Source organism: Nannobrachium achirus (genome assembly GCF_963921795.1).
Source record: "Nannobrachium achirus genome assembly, chromosome: 5".
In the NCBI taxonomy this organism is placed as follows: Eukaryota; Metazoa; Chordata; class Actinopteri; order Myctophiformes; family Myctophidae; genus Nannobrachium; species Nannobrachium achirus.
In genome coordinates this window covers 33,921,892-33,938,487 of record NC_137814.1, presented here as the reverse complement: position 1 = coordinate 33,938,487, position 16,596 = coordinate 33,921,892, and the positions used below count along the sequence as shown (strand labels likewise).

Genomic DNA, 16,596 nt, shown 5'->3' with positions numbered 1-16,596 from the left:
AGAGCGGTACAGTTCTTACACAAAATACTTAACCACTTCCTGGCTATTGTTCCTTTAGTTATCTGTAGAATTGGATGCATGCTGACGGGAGACCAAGTTGATGTTTTCCTATATTTAATCGAATAGGCGATTCGACTAAAACGACTGTAATGTTGAATTAACAGTATCCGTGAATTCGCTCCTGGTTTAAGAGCGCGATCATCTCCAAACATGATGATAGTCGTCGTGTCTACTGGAACAGCAGTCGATGACACATAACTTGCTCAAACTGCGCTTTTCGGCTCCATAAAGGCTTTCCTAAGTCAGTTTGTCCTAATACAGTTCCATTTCCTGACTGCCCCAGATCTTCTAATGAAAGACGCCATTGTGGAGTAATTTTGCCGGAGGGCTTATCTTATTCTGTAAGACAGGACGTACCTATTCGCCAAACGTCAATGCAGATTCTGAGAATCATCTCTTAACGCTAACGGTTGTGAGAGAATCATATCTGTGAAAACTATACAAGTAAATGCAACATTTGACAAATGCTGTCCTCTCATTTCTTGCGGCTCCGACTTGTTAACGTGCGCAAAGAACTCCGAGGTGTATGACTGTGCTGCTAATAATAGTCCACGAAGTGCACAGATCCATCCTGTCTGGTGTGACTAATTAAATAAAGGCATAATCGTTTTAGTTTAATGTTTATTGGTTAAGTTGATTAGTTGAATTCTTATTTTATACACATAATAAGTTTGCCTACAGTGTTGGATGTGTAGCTATGGTTAGTTTTATCGAGGATTATTTGTCAAGGCGCTAGTGCTGATGCCTATGCCTTCCTATGATTTTATTCAATCACAATTTTAAATCACTACGATCACTGTATAACTTAAATTAACTCAAAATAACAATGAACTAAGCAATAATACATGCCAGATTTTACCAGTTGAGAAGGTGCATGAGATGTTTGTCAGAGGTTTGGTTTAAGGTTTGGACACTTGATGGCGCTATAATAACAAAAGCATCAACTTATGCGGTCTCTCTGTCTCTCTCCTTACATTTTGATGTCCAATTGTATACCTTTCCAATAAAATGAGATCAGGTCTTGATATACTGTGCTGACAAGGAAGGTGAATTACATAAAAAACTATCTCATAAAAATGACTTGTGTACAAAGTTGGAGGTGCTTCACTTCTTGTAAACCAGTTGATCCACTATCTAAGGCAGCTATTAGTTGTATTCTTATGCTCCAGGGCACTTCTGTGTTAGTGAACATTTATTAATGTTGCCTATAACCAGATCAATAGAGAAGAGTTTATCACATCTTATCTGTAATGCCACAATCATGGCTTGATTGAGAATAAATTGGAATAGATCAGGTGACTATACCTAAGATACTACCCATGACAATGTTCTGTTGGGTATGAGATCTACTTTGCTGCATATATACTATAAATGTACTATAATGTATCATTTGGACCCAGAAGCTGAGACAAACTTTATGAACCCCCATAGAAGCACATTGTGTCCCAAATAAATTCAGTTTGTTTTCAAGAGAGTTAAGTTCATACACAAACACATATACTGTATATATATGTGTTTGTCCCCCTGTACATTTAGGCCTATACACTCTACATTAAATGTCAGAGAAAGAAATATCAGAATAATATTAATTTAGCTGTGGTCAGCGCTTGGTAGCTCTTATGCAAAGCTTGCCTTTTTGCTCTGGCAACTTTTATTTCTAACTATAGGCAACAATTCAGCCTTTCTCTAGAATGCTTAACTGATCACTTTGTGCTTGCCAAAAAAGGGGGAAAAAAAGATTTGCACTGAGGTTTTAACTTCTGAAGTTGTGATGCTGACATGGAGCAAACCACAGGCAAGCAATGTAGCTAATAACACCACCTTTCATCTGACTAAAATAGCTCATGGATGTTCTTAAACTCTTTGTTGTACCCACACACCACATGCTAATCTGTTTGAATCATCCTAACATAACTATGATTTCTATCTTTGCTGTTCTAGCAAAATATGTATAGTATTGGCACTCCTTGTATGCATGGCAGCAAAAGCCAAGTGAGTTAGAAAAGCAATGTTCTTAGCAATGTTTGTACATGTTGCACTGCTAGTTTAAAGCCATGGTTATCTGCAGTAGCTGGATAATGAAACAGTGTTTATTTGGACACTGTAGTAAGGTAATTCCTGTATTAAAAGTAGGAGGAAAGTTTCATAAAATGTTTCACACTCCTCCAGCTACTCAGGACTTAGTATTCTGTTTACAAAATCAGTGCTATATGACTGGAATGTTTTGAAAAGTCCTTTTTGTATGAGTGTTTTTACCTTTATTACTATTAACCAGATATGTTTTAGGACATCTCACAACTTGTCTTCAGTGAGTGAAGTTACAAGTCTATATGGCTGTTGTGGACATTTGAAACAAATGGCCACAGGCTATGAAGCAGAGACGACCCATCCAGATTATGTAAATACTAGTCTGACTGCCTCCAACTGAATGTTAATGCTCCGATCTGAAATGCTAATTATGTCTAGTATATGTTGAAACTCTGACGGGTTGCATGATGGGATAGAGATTTAAGAGCTGGTTGGGATGCTGATGCTGATTCCAGTAGGCCCTGTAATTATTGCACATTATTAAAGCTAGAGCATGGCCTGACTGAAGCATTGGCTCTCTTACCTACCGACTACTTTCTATTCACTCGCTCATTGTGGCTTGTAATGTTCCTTGACATGTCAGGGGAAAATGTTAAAATATGTTATTGTACACAAGACCAGTGCATAAAAAGGCTTCAAACCACTGGAGGAAAACAAAACGAGGGTAAACTGAGCAGTCCAAGAACTCCAGGCTTTGATGCGCTGTGCCAGTTTTTGATTTGTTTGAGCATGCTGTGGCATTGATGTAGTCAACAAAATTACTCCAGTTGGGTAAATAAGCAAGCCACTCAGCACAGTGGTCCGGTTTTGTTTTCCAAGAGCTGGAAACATCAGTTACATTGCACAAAGCAAGGCGTTTCACACTACAGTAGATGTGGTGTCACTGTACTAAATTCCAAATGGCAACAGGTAGGAAGACTTTACAGTAAAATCTTTGTTTCTCCATCTGTAACTCCAATTATTCAATACTTTCGTACACTCCGTCTCCGAGTTAAAGTAACCTTGAGTGTTTTTGCGACCGTCAGGTCTCAAGTTACTATGAAAAGCTCCACCGGGTGTCTGTCCGTCTGTCTGTCTGTCTGTCTGTCCGTCACGTCACACTTTTGCCCCTACTCTATCTCTGGCACTGTTGGCCCTATCGATGCCAAACTTTGCATACACACTCCTTGGATGGCAAATCACAACCTCCAGCACTGATTTCTTACATGGCCCTCTTCTAGCGCCACCATCAGGCACATTTTTGCAAAAAACACTGGACACTGCTACATATTTTGGCCTAAAATCACGTAAAGCAGTACACACTATCTAAAGTCATGTCATCAACGTGGAACTGTCCCATTTCCCATATTCCCTCCTGATTGGGTACGATTGCCTTCTAAAGTTTATGTATGCAACGAGATGGTCTCTTATCTCCCGATTAGGGAGTCTTACTGGTACTGTGTAGAATATCTGGTCCTTCACATGTCTATGATTGATGCTACTGTATACTGAGAGGATGGAATGTCCCACTGACCAGACCACTGCCGACTCGGATCTGGAAGACATTCACAATTGCATATAATGATTGTGAATGGTGGACAGTGGTCCTCACAGTCAAGTAGACAAGACATGTGTTAAGTGTCTCCTCTCCACTACCATCACCAGTCAGAATGATGGCATGATTTACTGTACTAGTGTACTGTATTAGCCCGATCATACAAACCTCCCATTGTTGCGTTCTCTCTTTCATACGCTCTTGCTCTCCCTCTCACACTCTCATACATACAACTTTCTGTAATGCCTAACAGATTCTGCAGTCAATACACCTTTTGCAATGACAAGGCTTTGAGGAAATCCAATTCCACTGAGCTGTTTTCAGAACTTTCCACTGACACACACACACACCACCACCATCTCTTCAAATTAGTCAGGGAACAAATTACCTGCATTCGGAGTGTGATCCCACGCACTTTGCCGGCTCCCTTACCCAGGTCCCCTTTTGAAGAGCAGCCATGTGATTTCTCTCTCTTTTGCCCTGCAGGCCCCCTTGCCTTCTGCAAGGGATTCTGGAGTTGAATTTTAAAACTATGCATGGCTGCTGCCTGCGCTTATCAGCGCGTGCACAAACGGCATGCAAATCAGGGCAGGATCACACACCGCAGTAGAGGCCTACACTCAAAGGCAGGCTTAATTGCTAATTGGGTATCTAGGTGTGAAGGCACCACTGCCAACGAAAAGTAAAAGTGTGGATGTTTTAAGGCCAGTGGTTGAACTAATTAATTTTATTCTGAATGTTATTAAAAATGTGAATTCCCTGCATTTCCTACGAAAAAAATAGTGTTGTGAGGAATACTTACCAGCACAGAGATGCCATATTGTGCTTTGGTCTTGTGTTCCAGGTTGCACCTTAAAGTGTGGTGGCTTGCAGAACCTAATCATCACAGTTGAAGGAAACACTAAGATAACCCAAACATCACAGTTGAAGGAAACACTTAATGAATGTAGGCAATGAATGTAGGGTGTATATTTTCTGTCTAGTGCAAAAGCCAAACACAGGACCTACTGTCTGTGACAAAAAAAGACAGACCTCTGCTGCATGATATGCAAGGGACAGATAGGCTATTGGCTTTTAAGGTGTGTGACGTCCAGTTATGATTATAAAACCACAAATAGAGCAGGCTACCTCAGTTTATTCATATGTAATACAGTTTAACATAGCCTGCACCTGTATTTTCCTTGTTCACTTGTGCATTGTTTGAAAGTGAAATGCTACCACAAATTGCATTGTCAGTGAAAAGGTCTTGAAATGCATTGCCGAAGGTCTGAATAAAGGTCATGGTGTTAGGGTCAGTGATGCCCTATGGACATTTTGTGCAGGTGACTGGTCTAGTGAAAATGTAGTTCCAGAAATTCATTTTTTATATATATAATTAGCCTTTGTATGCCTTGTGTCAAAGTGCTGTAGCATAACTTTGGGGTTTATATCCACTGTTGTAGGAACTATGAAGGTCTCATTCATTGCCCATAGTGCAACTTTGGGCAGCTTTAAGCAATTTTGAGGTAGGCCCTATTTGTACTTCTACTCCACTACATCTCAGGGGCAAATATTGTACTTTTACTCCACTACAATTATTTGAAAACTTTATTTTCAAAAGATTTGTACACATTTGAAAACGTCAAATGGTACATTCTACATTTACTTTTGGTACTTACATTAGGCCTACATACATTTTGATACCAATACAATACTCTTGCACTAACAGAGTATTTCTATATTGCAGTTACTGCATTGATACTTTTACTTGAGTGACAAATGTGAGTAGGCCTACTTTTTCCAACACTGGCTTTGGGTGCAGAATAGGAGGGGACCATTATAGAGAACTCCAAAGGGCAAAGGCCACGTTGAAAGTCCACATTTGCGTCCGCCTTTAGCACCAATAACGATCGTTGTGTCAGAGAAACGCGCAGAGCATTTCAATTCTGAAAATGCGACACACATAGGCTACCTTCCATTAAAGCAGCGACAGCCCAAAAGACCCGGAGGCGCTACAATGCTAACGTTATCGGGGGCTTTGACTTCTCCCAGCCATTGCATAGAAGCTGCTCCGTGTGACTGGCTGCCACGGCACCTCTCTTCTTCCCCGGTGTGAGCCGATCACTTCTTGACTCCTCTGTAGATTTGGCAGGTGTGGGACGACAGCATCTATCCATCTAACTTGGGAGAGTTGTGTGTTGTAATGGACGAGACGGATGTCATGGACCTAACGCATCAGAAAACGAGAAAGCGACCGCGTCCAATCAGTTCTGTGGATGAGGGGTCCGTACACGCGTCCCTAAAACGAGTCCCGCTGCGAGCAGCGGAGTGCAGGGACCATAGCAGGGACCCCTCGCTCATGTTCGCAGTGAGAGGAGGAGACCCCTTACCTGCAACATCTCTGAAGCAAAATGATCATTCCGTGACTTCCTCTCCGACCATGCCAGCGCAGGTAAATGCGTAAAAGTCCTATAGCGCTATCTGGACACATTGTAGCGAAAGAGCGGCGACCGGTCACTTTTACTAGCCTATCCGGGTGCAATCCAGAACACATGTTTTAGCCCATTTGTTTTATTTGATGCAAGGCTGGCTTATTATCTTTCGTAGATTGTCTGTATTCAGTCGCATACTAGTATGCATATTGTGGCATCACTGGCATGCATTGGGCTAGTCCAATTTACCATGGCTGCGACGCATAGCCTACTGTTTGCAGTAGTTTGGTCTATTTAATCCTATTTTCACAAGTTCAATTGGCTATTAGGCTACTGTCCTACAACAAATGATTTGACCAGAAAGATGTTTTCTGAAATGACGTGTCTCAAACTTTTTTTTTTTTTTTTTTTTGTGGGTGGCCCCCCGCCTCCCACCAAAAAAAAAAAAAAATCTATCTGTAGTGTACTGTAAGACTGTAAGATTAAGATTGTCTTTCTCCTAATTGTGTTTTTAGGTTAATGGGTGACAATTCTCTAAATCGAATCCTATTACATTATTCAAATCTAGACTGATTATTGCTCATTGGCTGTGAGATTGATGCTCCAAATTAAATTGGTTTTGGAAGATTATTGCCCACAGACATGGATGGCTGTGGATTGTGGCAGGATTCAGGTCAAGGTCAGGCTGTTGTAACTTGGAGAGTTCCTCTGTGGCAGACAGTCCTGATGATGAAGTCTGTGGAGAGGATGCCATTACAGATTTTACAATACATTCTCATGATGATGAACCATGTTGCTGCTATAGCCTATTAGAATGTATTGGAAACTGTTCTATCTACTCCTCTGCTCATGTCATTACCTTCATCTGTATTTTGAATTTAAAGAAAATTAAAATGAAATATTTAAATGTGTTATAACCTCTGTTACCTGTTTAATAACATTGTCCCATGGCTTGCATTTGTTACAGGATAATCGCTCCATCATGTCCAGGCCGATGATCACCCGGTCACCAGCCTCTCCCTTGAGTAACCAGGGCATCCCAACACCTGCACAGCTCACCAAGTCCAACGCCCCTGTGCACATCGACGTGGGCGGACATATGTACACCAGCAGTCTGGCCACTCTAACAAAGTACCCAGAATCAAGGTGAGTCTGTTCCTGATCTAGATCATAGACTGCACAGTAAAATCCTTAGTGTTAATTTAACTCTAAGAGTGTACAAATGGTCTAATTTGCGTATTGTAGTAAGTGTTTGGGCCAATTATGTCCTGCGTAAGCCACAGCTTTGTGTAAGGAAAAGGAATTATTCAGTCAGTTTGATAGTGAGTTGATTCTGCACAAGCCAGTGGTTTTATGTCTGGACTAATAGAGCTGCCTCACCGCTTAATGTCATCTGCTGACAGCTCAGGCAAATGTCAAATCTCATCCAGTCACAGTGTATTGTCATGGGCAACGGGTTTGTGACGTTTGAGCAAAGCATTTTTTTCCCCGATACATTAAGAATCGAACAATATCAGTTTATTTTCGATGTATCTGAGAGTAGACATAAATTGGCTCCTCGTGACTCGCAGCCCACATTTATTTTGACTGGTAAACATTTGCACAGGCCTCAAGTCCAGAATGCAGCACACAGACAAAAGCAGCTCAGTTATTCTGACAGATGTCACAGCAGCAGTAAAGGGCCAAAGGGCGTGGGGCCATCTGGAGGCTGGGAGGCCGTACTGTCACCCAGGGCTAGCCCTGAGGGTGGCTCTCTGCCTCAGGCACCTCTCTACCAGCTGGCCCTGACCTCTCCATCAGACTGTTAGTCTTATCACCCAATTCTCTTCTTTCATTCCTTCTTTTCTTTTCTTTCTTTCTTTGTCTTTTCTCGGTCTGGCTGTTTGTATAATTGGCCAATTTGTCTGCGTGCCCATACGTTGTGTGCTCTCTCTTGTGCAAAAGTGTGAAACAACACTGAACAATCTGGAGCTCACTGAATTTTAGTCGCATGCTCCCAGGTCATTGCATCTTTATTGAGTCATGCATGTACACTGTAGCGGTACGTGCGCACGCACTCATAGTCTCACACACACAGACCTGGTGTCATCTCAAAGAGACAGAAATCTCTGTGGTGACAATGATTAGATAACAAACAGTATTATTCGCGAGTTCAAGCCAACACAGACTGTTAGAAATGTCCTTGGTTTTTGGCCAAATTTGCCAAGAGGCGTGCCATCAAGTTTGGATGTTTTTGCTGTGCCCATTTTGTAGTAGCCCCTAGTCAACAATGAAACTTTCAGGCTGTCCTTCAGGTATATATCTAGACATGCACACTTTGTTATGATTGTTTACTTTTTGTTGGCTGGTCTAGTTATGTGCTGAGCCATGCCCTTTGTCAGTTAATTGCCCAGTATCTTCAAAACTGAATAAAATGTCAGAAAGCTGTATGTTAGTTCTATTTCCCTTGTCCCTCCTTCCTCGCTAACCTCCCACTCCATCCCACCCCCACCCCTGTCTGCTTGCAGAATCGGCCGTCTATTTGATGGCACAGAGCCCATAGTCCTGGACAGCCTGAAGCAGCACTACTTCATTGACAGAGATGGACACATGTTCCGCTACATCCTCAACTTCCTCAGGACGTCCAAACTACTCATCCCAGATGACTTCAAAGTGAGTGACTGACCATCCCACACACTGCCAAGCCCCATCAGCCAGTCAGCATTCCCACAACTTGGTTTATAAAATGATTTTCCAAGGCTATGGAATGCCCTCAGTCCATGGTCCTCCTTGAACCGGTACAAACGATTCCCATGCTGGTGATGAAATAATATACCGTAGGGCTGTTCCAAAACCAGCCACCACGACATTCTGCTCCAGCTGACTTGTTGCCCTTTGGCTATTAGTGGCCAAAGATCGGGAAACTGCAAATATAGATTTGGTAAAAAAAATAAAATTAAAAAAATACTTGACCACTTTGTTAGATTTCTTTGGTTTTAAGCAGCAAAAATCCACAGAAGGGGGTGATCCTCACTGTATGTGACACATCTGCATTCCAGTCTTCTTAGTCTTGTGTGTCCTTTAGTCTTTAATTGCTAAACTAACCCTGAGAGAAAATAAATAATCACCTTATCTGATGGACTGTCCGCAGTTTGACTCAATCAGTGGAAAGTATGTCAGCTAAAATAAGCAAAGACAATACAAGCTCAAGTTCAGGCTGAGGACATTCACGTTGGATGGATTTTGAGAGGAGCATGAGAAAATTGGTGTGTACTGTAGTGTGATTTCAGGCCCTGCAGCCTAGTGGGTAAAATATCTGCTCTTATGCCCCATGCAGCCTGTTTGATGTCGCACTAGATCTCTTCTACTCTGCATCTTTGTAATTTTGCTGAATGGTATCTCTGTTGGGGTTTTTGCTTGTTCGTGTAGAACCATGGTTGTCTAACTTTTTTGCTGTGGACTATTTTTATTTTTTACTTTTTTTTTCTAGGCTTTTTTTCCAGGCTGGCTGAATGTACGGTGTGCTTTGAGGCTTCTAAAGCCTACTCATGTGTTACCTAATCAATGTTCAGATTTGGAAGGTTTTTGACAACTTTAACATAATGTAAAAGCTTTTATCTAACATTCATCTTGGAATGCCAATTACAAATATTACACATAATATTGTTATTACGAGTTATCACATTGTACACTTGTATGTTCCTTTCATCATTCCAAAATCAGTCAATGTGCTCTGTGCTGCTCTCTGCAGGACTACAGCCTGCTGTATGAGGAGGCACGATACTTTCAATTGCAGCCCATGCTTGCTGAGCTGGAGCGCTGGCGCCAAGACAAAGAACTGGCCCGGGTGTCGCGCCCCTGTGAGTGCATAGTGGTGCGTGTGGCGCCCGAACTGGGAGAGAGGATCACGCTAAGCGGTGACAAGGCCCTCATCGAAGATGTCTTCCCAGAGATTGGGGACGTTATGTGCAACTCTGTCAATGCCGGCTGGAACCACGACTCAACACACGTCATCCGCTTCCCGCTCAATGGCTACTGCCACCTCAACTCTGTCCAGGTAATGGGAACGGAGGGTTGCTCTGAATTAAATGGAAATCCATATGAGCCATGGTTCTTTTGTTTTTCTCTGTTAAAATTACGGACGATGAGCATATCATTCCTTTTCCACATATTTTCTGTTTTGGTGTTGTGACTCAAAAGTGTGAAGTTTAAAAATGACATAATCCAATCATATTATAAGAAAAGTATCTAGTCAAGATGGTAAGTTCACCTTCACAACCAGCCTCCACAAATTATCTTTTTTGGTGGTTGAAAAGCACATGCCAGCTAATATACACACAATTGACACCAATCCTCTAATTGATAGTGTGGGATACCTTATTTTTAAACTTTTGGCTTGATAACACCCTTCTATTGTACTTACTTCCTTTGGCTTCTTCGTCAAATACGTTTAATCAATAAAGGTTCTCCCACAGTGACAAAACAAATGTGCAGATTCCATGTTAAGTTTGTGATCATTTGTGGTGGGGAAAATCCTCAGATACACACCAATAAGTGAAACTAGCAAGGCATTATTGAAAATATTTCACAATGCCTTGGACTGTGTCTCGATTTGAGGGAGTAAAGTCCCTACCTCCTTCCCAGAAACACACAAACAAACCCCTCTGTGAAGTGAGTGAGTCGCAGAGGGGAAAGAGAGCGAGAGAGTGAGCACGCTCCCTGGCAGGTTGTCCCCAGGCAGGGCCCATAATCCTGTTTGGTTATTAAAGCACGCCGGCGGTGGATGCTGTATCTGCGGCTAATGGAGGCAGGGTGGGGGGGGTTTGCGCGCGGGGGGGCAGAGAGAGACTGCCAGCAGAGGGGACCTTTGTAGTTTTGGCGGGGGGCTTGGGCCCGGGGCTGGGAGAGAAATGGGGAGAGGGGCGTTGCTGTGCAGCCCACACTGAGCCAAGTGGCAGAGAGAAAGCCTCGCTGCTCCCTGGGGCCTCTTTGATGGAATGTGATCCTACAGCCCCGCCGGCCACGTCTGTAGATGTCTGCAAGGCTGAGAGCTCCGAAACGGCTACATGTGTGCATATAAATATGCACATGCAGATACACACATGCTCAAATGTACAGTACACACTCACACCACCAAACAATTAAAATGAGGCAAAATGTGGGACTCTTGTTGTGAGTGGGGTTGTATAGCCACTTCCCAACAAATTATTATCCTTCTTTCATCTACAGTCCATATGCAAATCTCTGTCATTGCGTTACCTTATTCCCATTAACTCTCGCTATCTCCAATGCTTGACAGCGATTTACAGTACCTCAGTGATTTACAGGCTACAAACATCTTGGATGCATTCCAAGTTAGATACAATCTATGCAAGTCTGCAGGATTGCATTATTTTTCCAAAACATTTTATTGATCACACAATCCTTCTTTCAACAAATGCACAACATTTTTGGCAACATACTGAAACACTGCAATGCATGTTTATTATTACATACGCCTCTTTGAGTAGCTTAGTCCTAGCCAAAGGGTAAGGCTCTGAAGCTCTGCAGGGCAAGGCAGGGCCTGCCAGGTTGACATTGTCTAGCACAGAATTTGAGCGATGTATCTGCTGACTTTGTTGTGGAAACTGCCGTTGGTTTCTAAAGTTTGATCCTCTGAGTGGTGTCATCAACATCTTTCTTCCCCCTGCTATCACCAGGTTCTGGAGCGTTTGCAGCAACGCGGCTTTGAGATCGCCGGCTCCTGTGGGGGAGGTGTGGACTCATCCCAATTCAGCGAGTACGTCCTGAGGAGGGAACTGAGGAGGACAAATCAGCGAGTGCCAAACTCAAACAGGATAAAACAGGAGCAGCTGGACTAGAAACCTCCTGACCAGAGGATGCTAGACTTTTCAGTGGCAGCCAAGCGCTCAACGCAGCAGAGCGCTGTGGACTTGTTTCTTTGTTGATGATTTTTTTTCCTCCCTACCCTGAGAACCATCTAGACTCCAGAGAAGAAAAGGTGCAACAGGAGCTTTTTTTCTTCTTTTTTTTTTTTGCCATAAGAAGATACAAGACATTTGATAAGTCTGAGATCTCAGAGACATTTGTGATTGTCTAGCCCCCATCGACAGATTTTTAAAAGGATTTATATATGCTGGATCCCCAAATAAAGTTTGTTTTAAAACTTGGAACCTACATTAGGTTGCATATGATTTTATATTTTCCCCATATAAATTAAAATGGTGCGATTGCTCATATAGTAATTTGCATAGCCAAACATCCGTCATTTATTTTTGTTTGACCGCTGGCATATTGGCTACAGTAGGCCTACTTTTCCTTTTACTATAAAAATAAAGTTCAATGTAATCTGTTGCTTACAGTATGAGCAGTCTAGGTAGTCACAAACACATTCCAGCTGAACAGAACACAATATTTTACTTTGTTATTTTGTTGTTTAAGAGGATATTGAGTGGGATGATGCTAAAGATCTATTGGATTATGATATTAAATATAGCTCACATTACTAGCATCAAAAAGTGTCATAAACCATTCTATTCCTCAGTAAAAGAAAATAATTTAGTAAATTATGATTATAATGTCACCATTGTTGAGGAGGGTGAACAATGAACCTCCCATGAACTACCTTGGGGAATATTTGATTGGATCATAAATAACATAATGACTTGTAAATGCTATTTGTCTCTGTATACCGTATGTGTTTGTGTTTTTTTATATTAAGTCTTTTTAAGGCAAACTGGTTGCCTGAGACATGACTGAACAGCTTAAAGCTTATACAACCCAATCAAAGATCACTTTTACTCTTAAGCACATGTTGATATGAAGTTGAATATAAAGTATCTTTAACATGACTGACCAACCTACGCTCCCTAGATTTGAGAAGAGGAATGTAGTACAAAAAAGTCAAATAAATCTTCAATGAAAGTTCTTATGATGGTTTCCTATGTGTTTTCCATAGTATCATACATTTTCATCTGTTTCAGCACTGCCTGAAATCACACTTGAAGCACGTTTTTGATTGATCAATTGCCGTCATACACTGTCTAAAAGGTATAACACCAAAAAAGTCCTTGCGGTCTTGTTTCCATTGGGGTCCTATGTTTCAATTTGAGTACAAACGTGTTTAAAACATGCCATTAGTGATACATGGACTCAGAGTGCAAAACTGGACATACAAATACATTTTCAGACTTGTTAATGATTTTGCTGTACAGCAATAGGTTCCATACTAAGTAGATTATGTTATTAAATGGTAATATTGTATATCCATAATAACTACTATTATAAAATAATGTATATTGAACAGCTGCGAATTATATAACATATTGTGCTCTCTACAGCCAACAAGGTAAAGCTATCCTTACCAAGGCAGTAGTGTACCTTGGAGGATTCATGTTGAAGCATTGGTGGCTGCATGGGGCATTCTTTACTTAGTTATATTGAATAAAGCAGACTTCTCCATGCAAGTCCTGTCAGTTGTGCTTCCACATATGCCTGCAGGGCCAAAATCCAAAGTGAAATCCCACACGGAGTGCTGTTGTCTTGTCTTCATCCCTTTTGGCAGAATCTCCACTTTCTTTGGCTATCTATGGCTTATGCTATATGCCTCCCTTTCAACCCTCTTTGCCCTAGATTCCCTGACTGTTATTCTCAGAGGCTAGAGGTCCTAGCTATGTGCTATGCAGAATTGCTCTAAATCAATCTGGCAAAGTTTCAAAATATAGCAAGTAAAAATGTAAGAGTAGGCATCGAACTGGAGATCAGTCAACCATTATGGAAAGGCGTGTTCAGTTTAGTTGAGAGTTTATTTTAGAGCTATAATGAGTGGTGTCATCAAGCACTGAATGTATGCCCATATATGGGCATATTGGATTTGTTTATGATTACGTCTATATATGGATATCTGTATATGTCTGTCTACCTATGTTGGCATATCCATAGATGGACAGGACATATCGTTCGGATCGCCAGTCCTGGACAACCACTTATCAGATTCGGAACTCCTGTACCTCCTCCTCAGGCCATTTTTGAACGGTGCAAACCGCTCCTACATTTCACTTTGTGGGTTTTAGTACGGAATGTATTAGCCAAATTTATTAGAACGGATTCCATGTATGATCCGTGCTCATAGGCCTACACATAAACTGACGTCACGGACAGAACAGCCCATACAAGGAGATAGTCGTGAGTTGTGTTTGCACTGCTCACTTCGCACAGGTGCGATTTCATTTTAAAATTTTCGATTCTCTGGACTCGTAAGCCCCTCTCAATTGTCACGTTCCATAAAGGGGTCATCTGAGGCTCACAGTCCAGATCTGGGCCCATTTGGTCAATTGCTCTCCTAGTTGTGCCCCAGACAGGAATTTGACAGAGATCTGTGGGCTTATAGTATGATGAGGATGATGATGATGATGATGATGAATCTGAGTCAGAGTGACGTGGCCAACTGGCCATGGTCCGTCCTCCCTCCCATTTGCACATTTTTATATAGGTAGGTAGATAAAAATGAATGTGAATGAACAAGTGCATATTCAGAGGTACTCTTTTTGTGCACCTCTGTGCGATTTTTAAGTTCCCTACCTGTGGGGCATCTTGGGTATAATGAGACCACATGTCCAAACCTTATCTCTGCACATCCTGGACTCAGACCAAGTTGAAAAGGAATTAGAGATAGCCTGCTCTCAGGACAGAGCCTCTCGGAGAAAAGATGAATAGTATTAAGAATGTGACTTCCAGTCCTGTAGAGGACAGGGGGGGTTTGAGGAGAATGGTGCTAATTTGGGATCCTACTCTCTCAGTAGTACTGTCTGTGATCGTCTCCCTCTTATTATTTCCAGTCATCAAAAGGCAGAGTCGGGCCTGGAGATACTGACCATGGCCATCTTTCCCTCACTCCTGGGGCTCTGCTTACTCACCACTAGTGAAGGTCAGTGTCTGCACTTGTTCACCTCATCTCCAAATCATCAGTGCTTATAGTTCTACAGCAAGCAGCAGATAGTGTTCCTAAAGTAATGAATGCCCTGACTGAACACAATGATTAGACTATGTACTGGATTTAGTCCTGTCTTTTTATCTGTTCCTGTCAATCTCTTTGCTGGTTTTTCTCAGCCTCTAACTGTGCTGAACTGTTGGCACGGTACTCTGCTCCAGGTGCATTCTACCTTTATTGGAAAAGCCTGTCAGCCATTTTATGCCAGCAACGCAATTATAAATGTAACCCGTGGCAAATAAAATCAAACCACAAATCCCGCATTTAACTCCCACCTATCCAGCCCTCCCGTCCTCCTGTCCTCTCCCTCACTCTCACTCTCTCTCTCTCTCACCCCCCAGCCCCCCTCAGCCTCAGGGGCTGATTCAAAAAAATATAAAAGATCTCATACTGATGCTGGACATTGAAGTCTCATAAATACCTTTATTACACTATAATGTCCATATATTTGCAGTCCACATATTTGTATCATTAAGGAGCAGACTACTCGGTAATGATGTTGGGAACGATGCAAATTGGGAATTCATGCAATACCCCTTGGGTCCGTTGTCAGAGTACCCGACTCATAGGCGCAAATGGCGGGGGGGACAAGGTGTTTTTGTCACCTTCCAGGTACAATTTCGTCCCCTCCATTCACTTCCAGAAGACCCCCCTGTCCCCCCCAGTCAGGGACATAGTGGTCTAAATTCTGAAATCATGCACTAAACACGATCGAAGATGCTTTTTGAATGATTTATAGATGCTATTATATGAGAACACCCCTCTGTTTTCCTGCAAAATGGCTTGGTCTGTGTTGCCAAGTTCTTAGAAACAAGCAGCCAGCTATATAAAAACCACAATATTCCAGGGTGGTTTTCATATAGCTGGCTGCTTGTTTCTCTCGCAAAATCTGGCAACAAGAAATGAAAGTTAAAGAAACGACAGAAGACTGCTGCTGCAGCTCAAACTCAATAGAACACAATATTTATAACTTTGGTTCTGCCATTTCAAATAGTTAATAAGGAATACCGCCACCCTGGACAAGGAAAGGATTACTTTGTTTTTGTTGCCACCCTGGCCGGACAAGGAAGCTAAAGGATTACTTTGTTGTTACTTGGGCTGTGTGACGAGAGGACTGGAGGACAGGAGGAGGAGAAGGAGGAAGGATTTTCAATTCTCAAGCCGGGTAATGAATGACATTTATACCGTATTGTGTTCTGGACTGGCGGCCTGTTCTAACCTGTGCCAACTGCTTGTGGACTGTATTATTGTATTGTGTGTTCAGTGTTCTGACGGCTGAGCGGCTGTCATGCTTCTGAGTTCTGAGTAGGGATACTGTATTTTATTGTGGCCAGTGTTTTGAGTGATGAACGGTCGCTGTGCCAAATTGCTGCTATAGTCGGTGTTCTTGAGGTAAAAAGTTAACCATAGAAACATAGAAACGTTGGTTATGACGAGAGGACTGTTTAATGTCAGTGTTTGTGTTGAAGTGTGTTTTAAGCTTTGGTTGTGTTGGTTATTGCAGTACTAGTGATAACTTGATAAGTAAATAAATA

The 16,596-nt window shown here is 42.0% G+C and overlaps 1 protein-coding gene across 1 annotated transcript; it reads left to right on the top strand.

Moving 5' to 3' along the window:
• Positions 1-5,725: 5,725 nt before the first annotated feature.
• LOC308285325 (BTB/POZ domain-containing protein KCTD1) lies at positions 5,726-12,933 on the top strand. Its single transcript, XM_080726041.1, has 5 exons — positions 5,726-6,113; positions 7,061-7,239; positions 8,601-8,745; positions 9,824-10,129; positions 11,772-12,933. The coding sequence occupies exons 1-5, from the start codon at positions 5,865-5,867 to the stop codon at positions 11,931-11,933; spliced, it is 1,041 nt and encodes a 346-aa protein (XP_080582167.1). The 5' UTR covers positions 5,726-5,864; the 3' UTR covers positions 11,934-12,933.
• Positions 12,934-16,596: the final 3,663 nt, after the last annotated feature.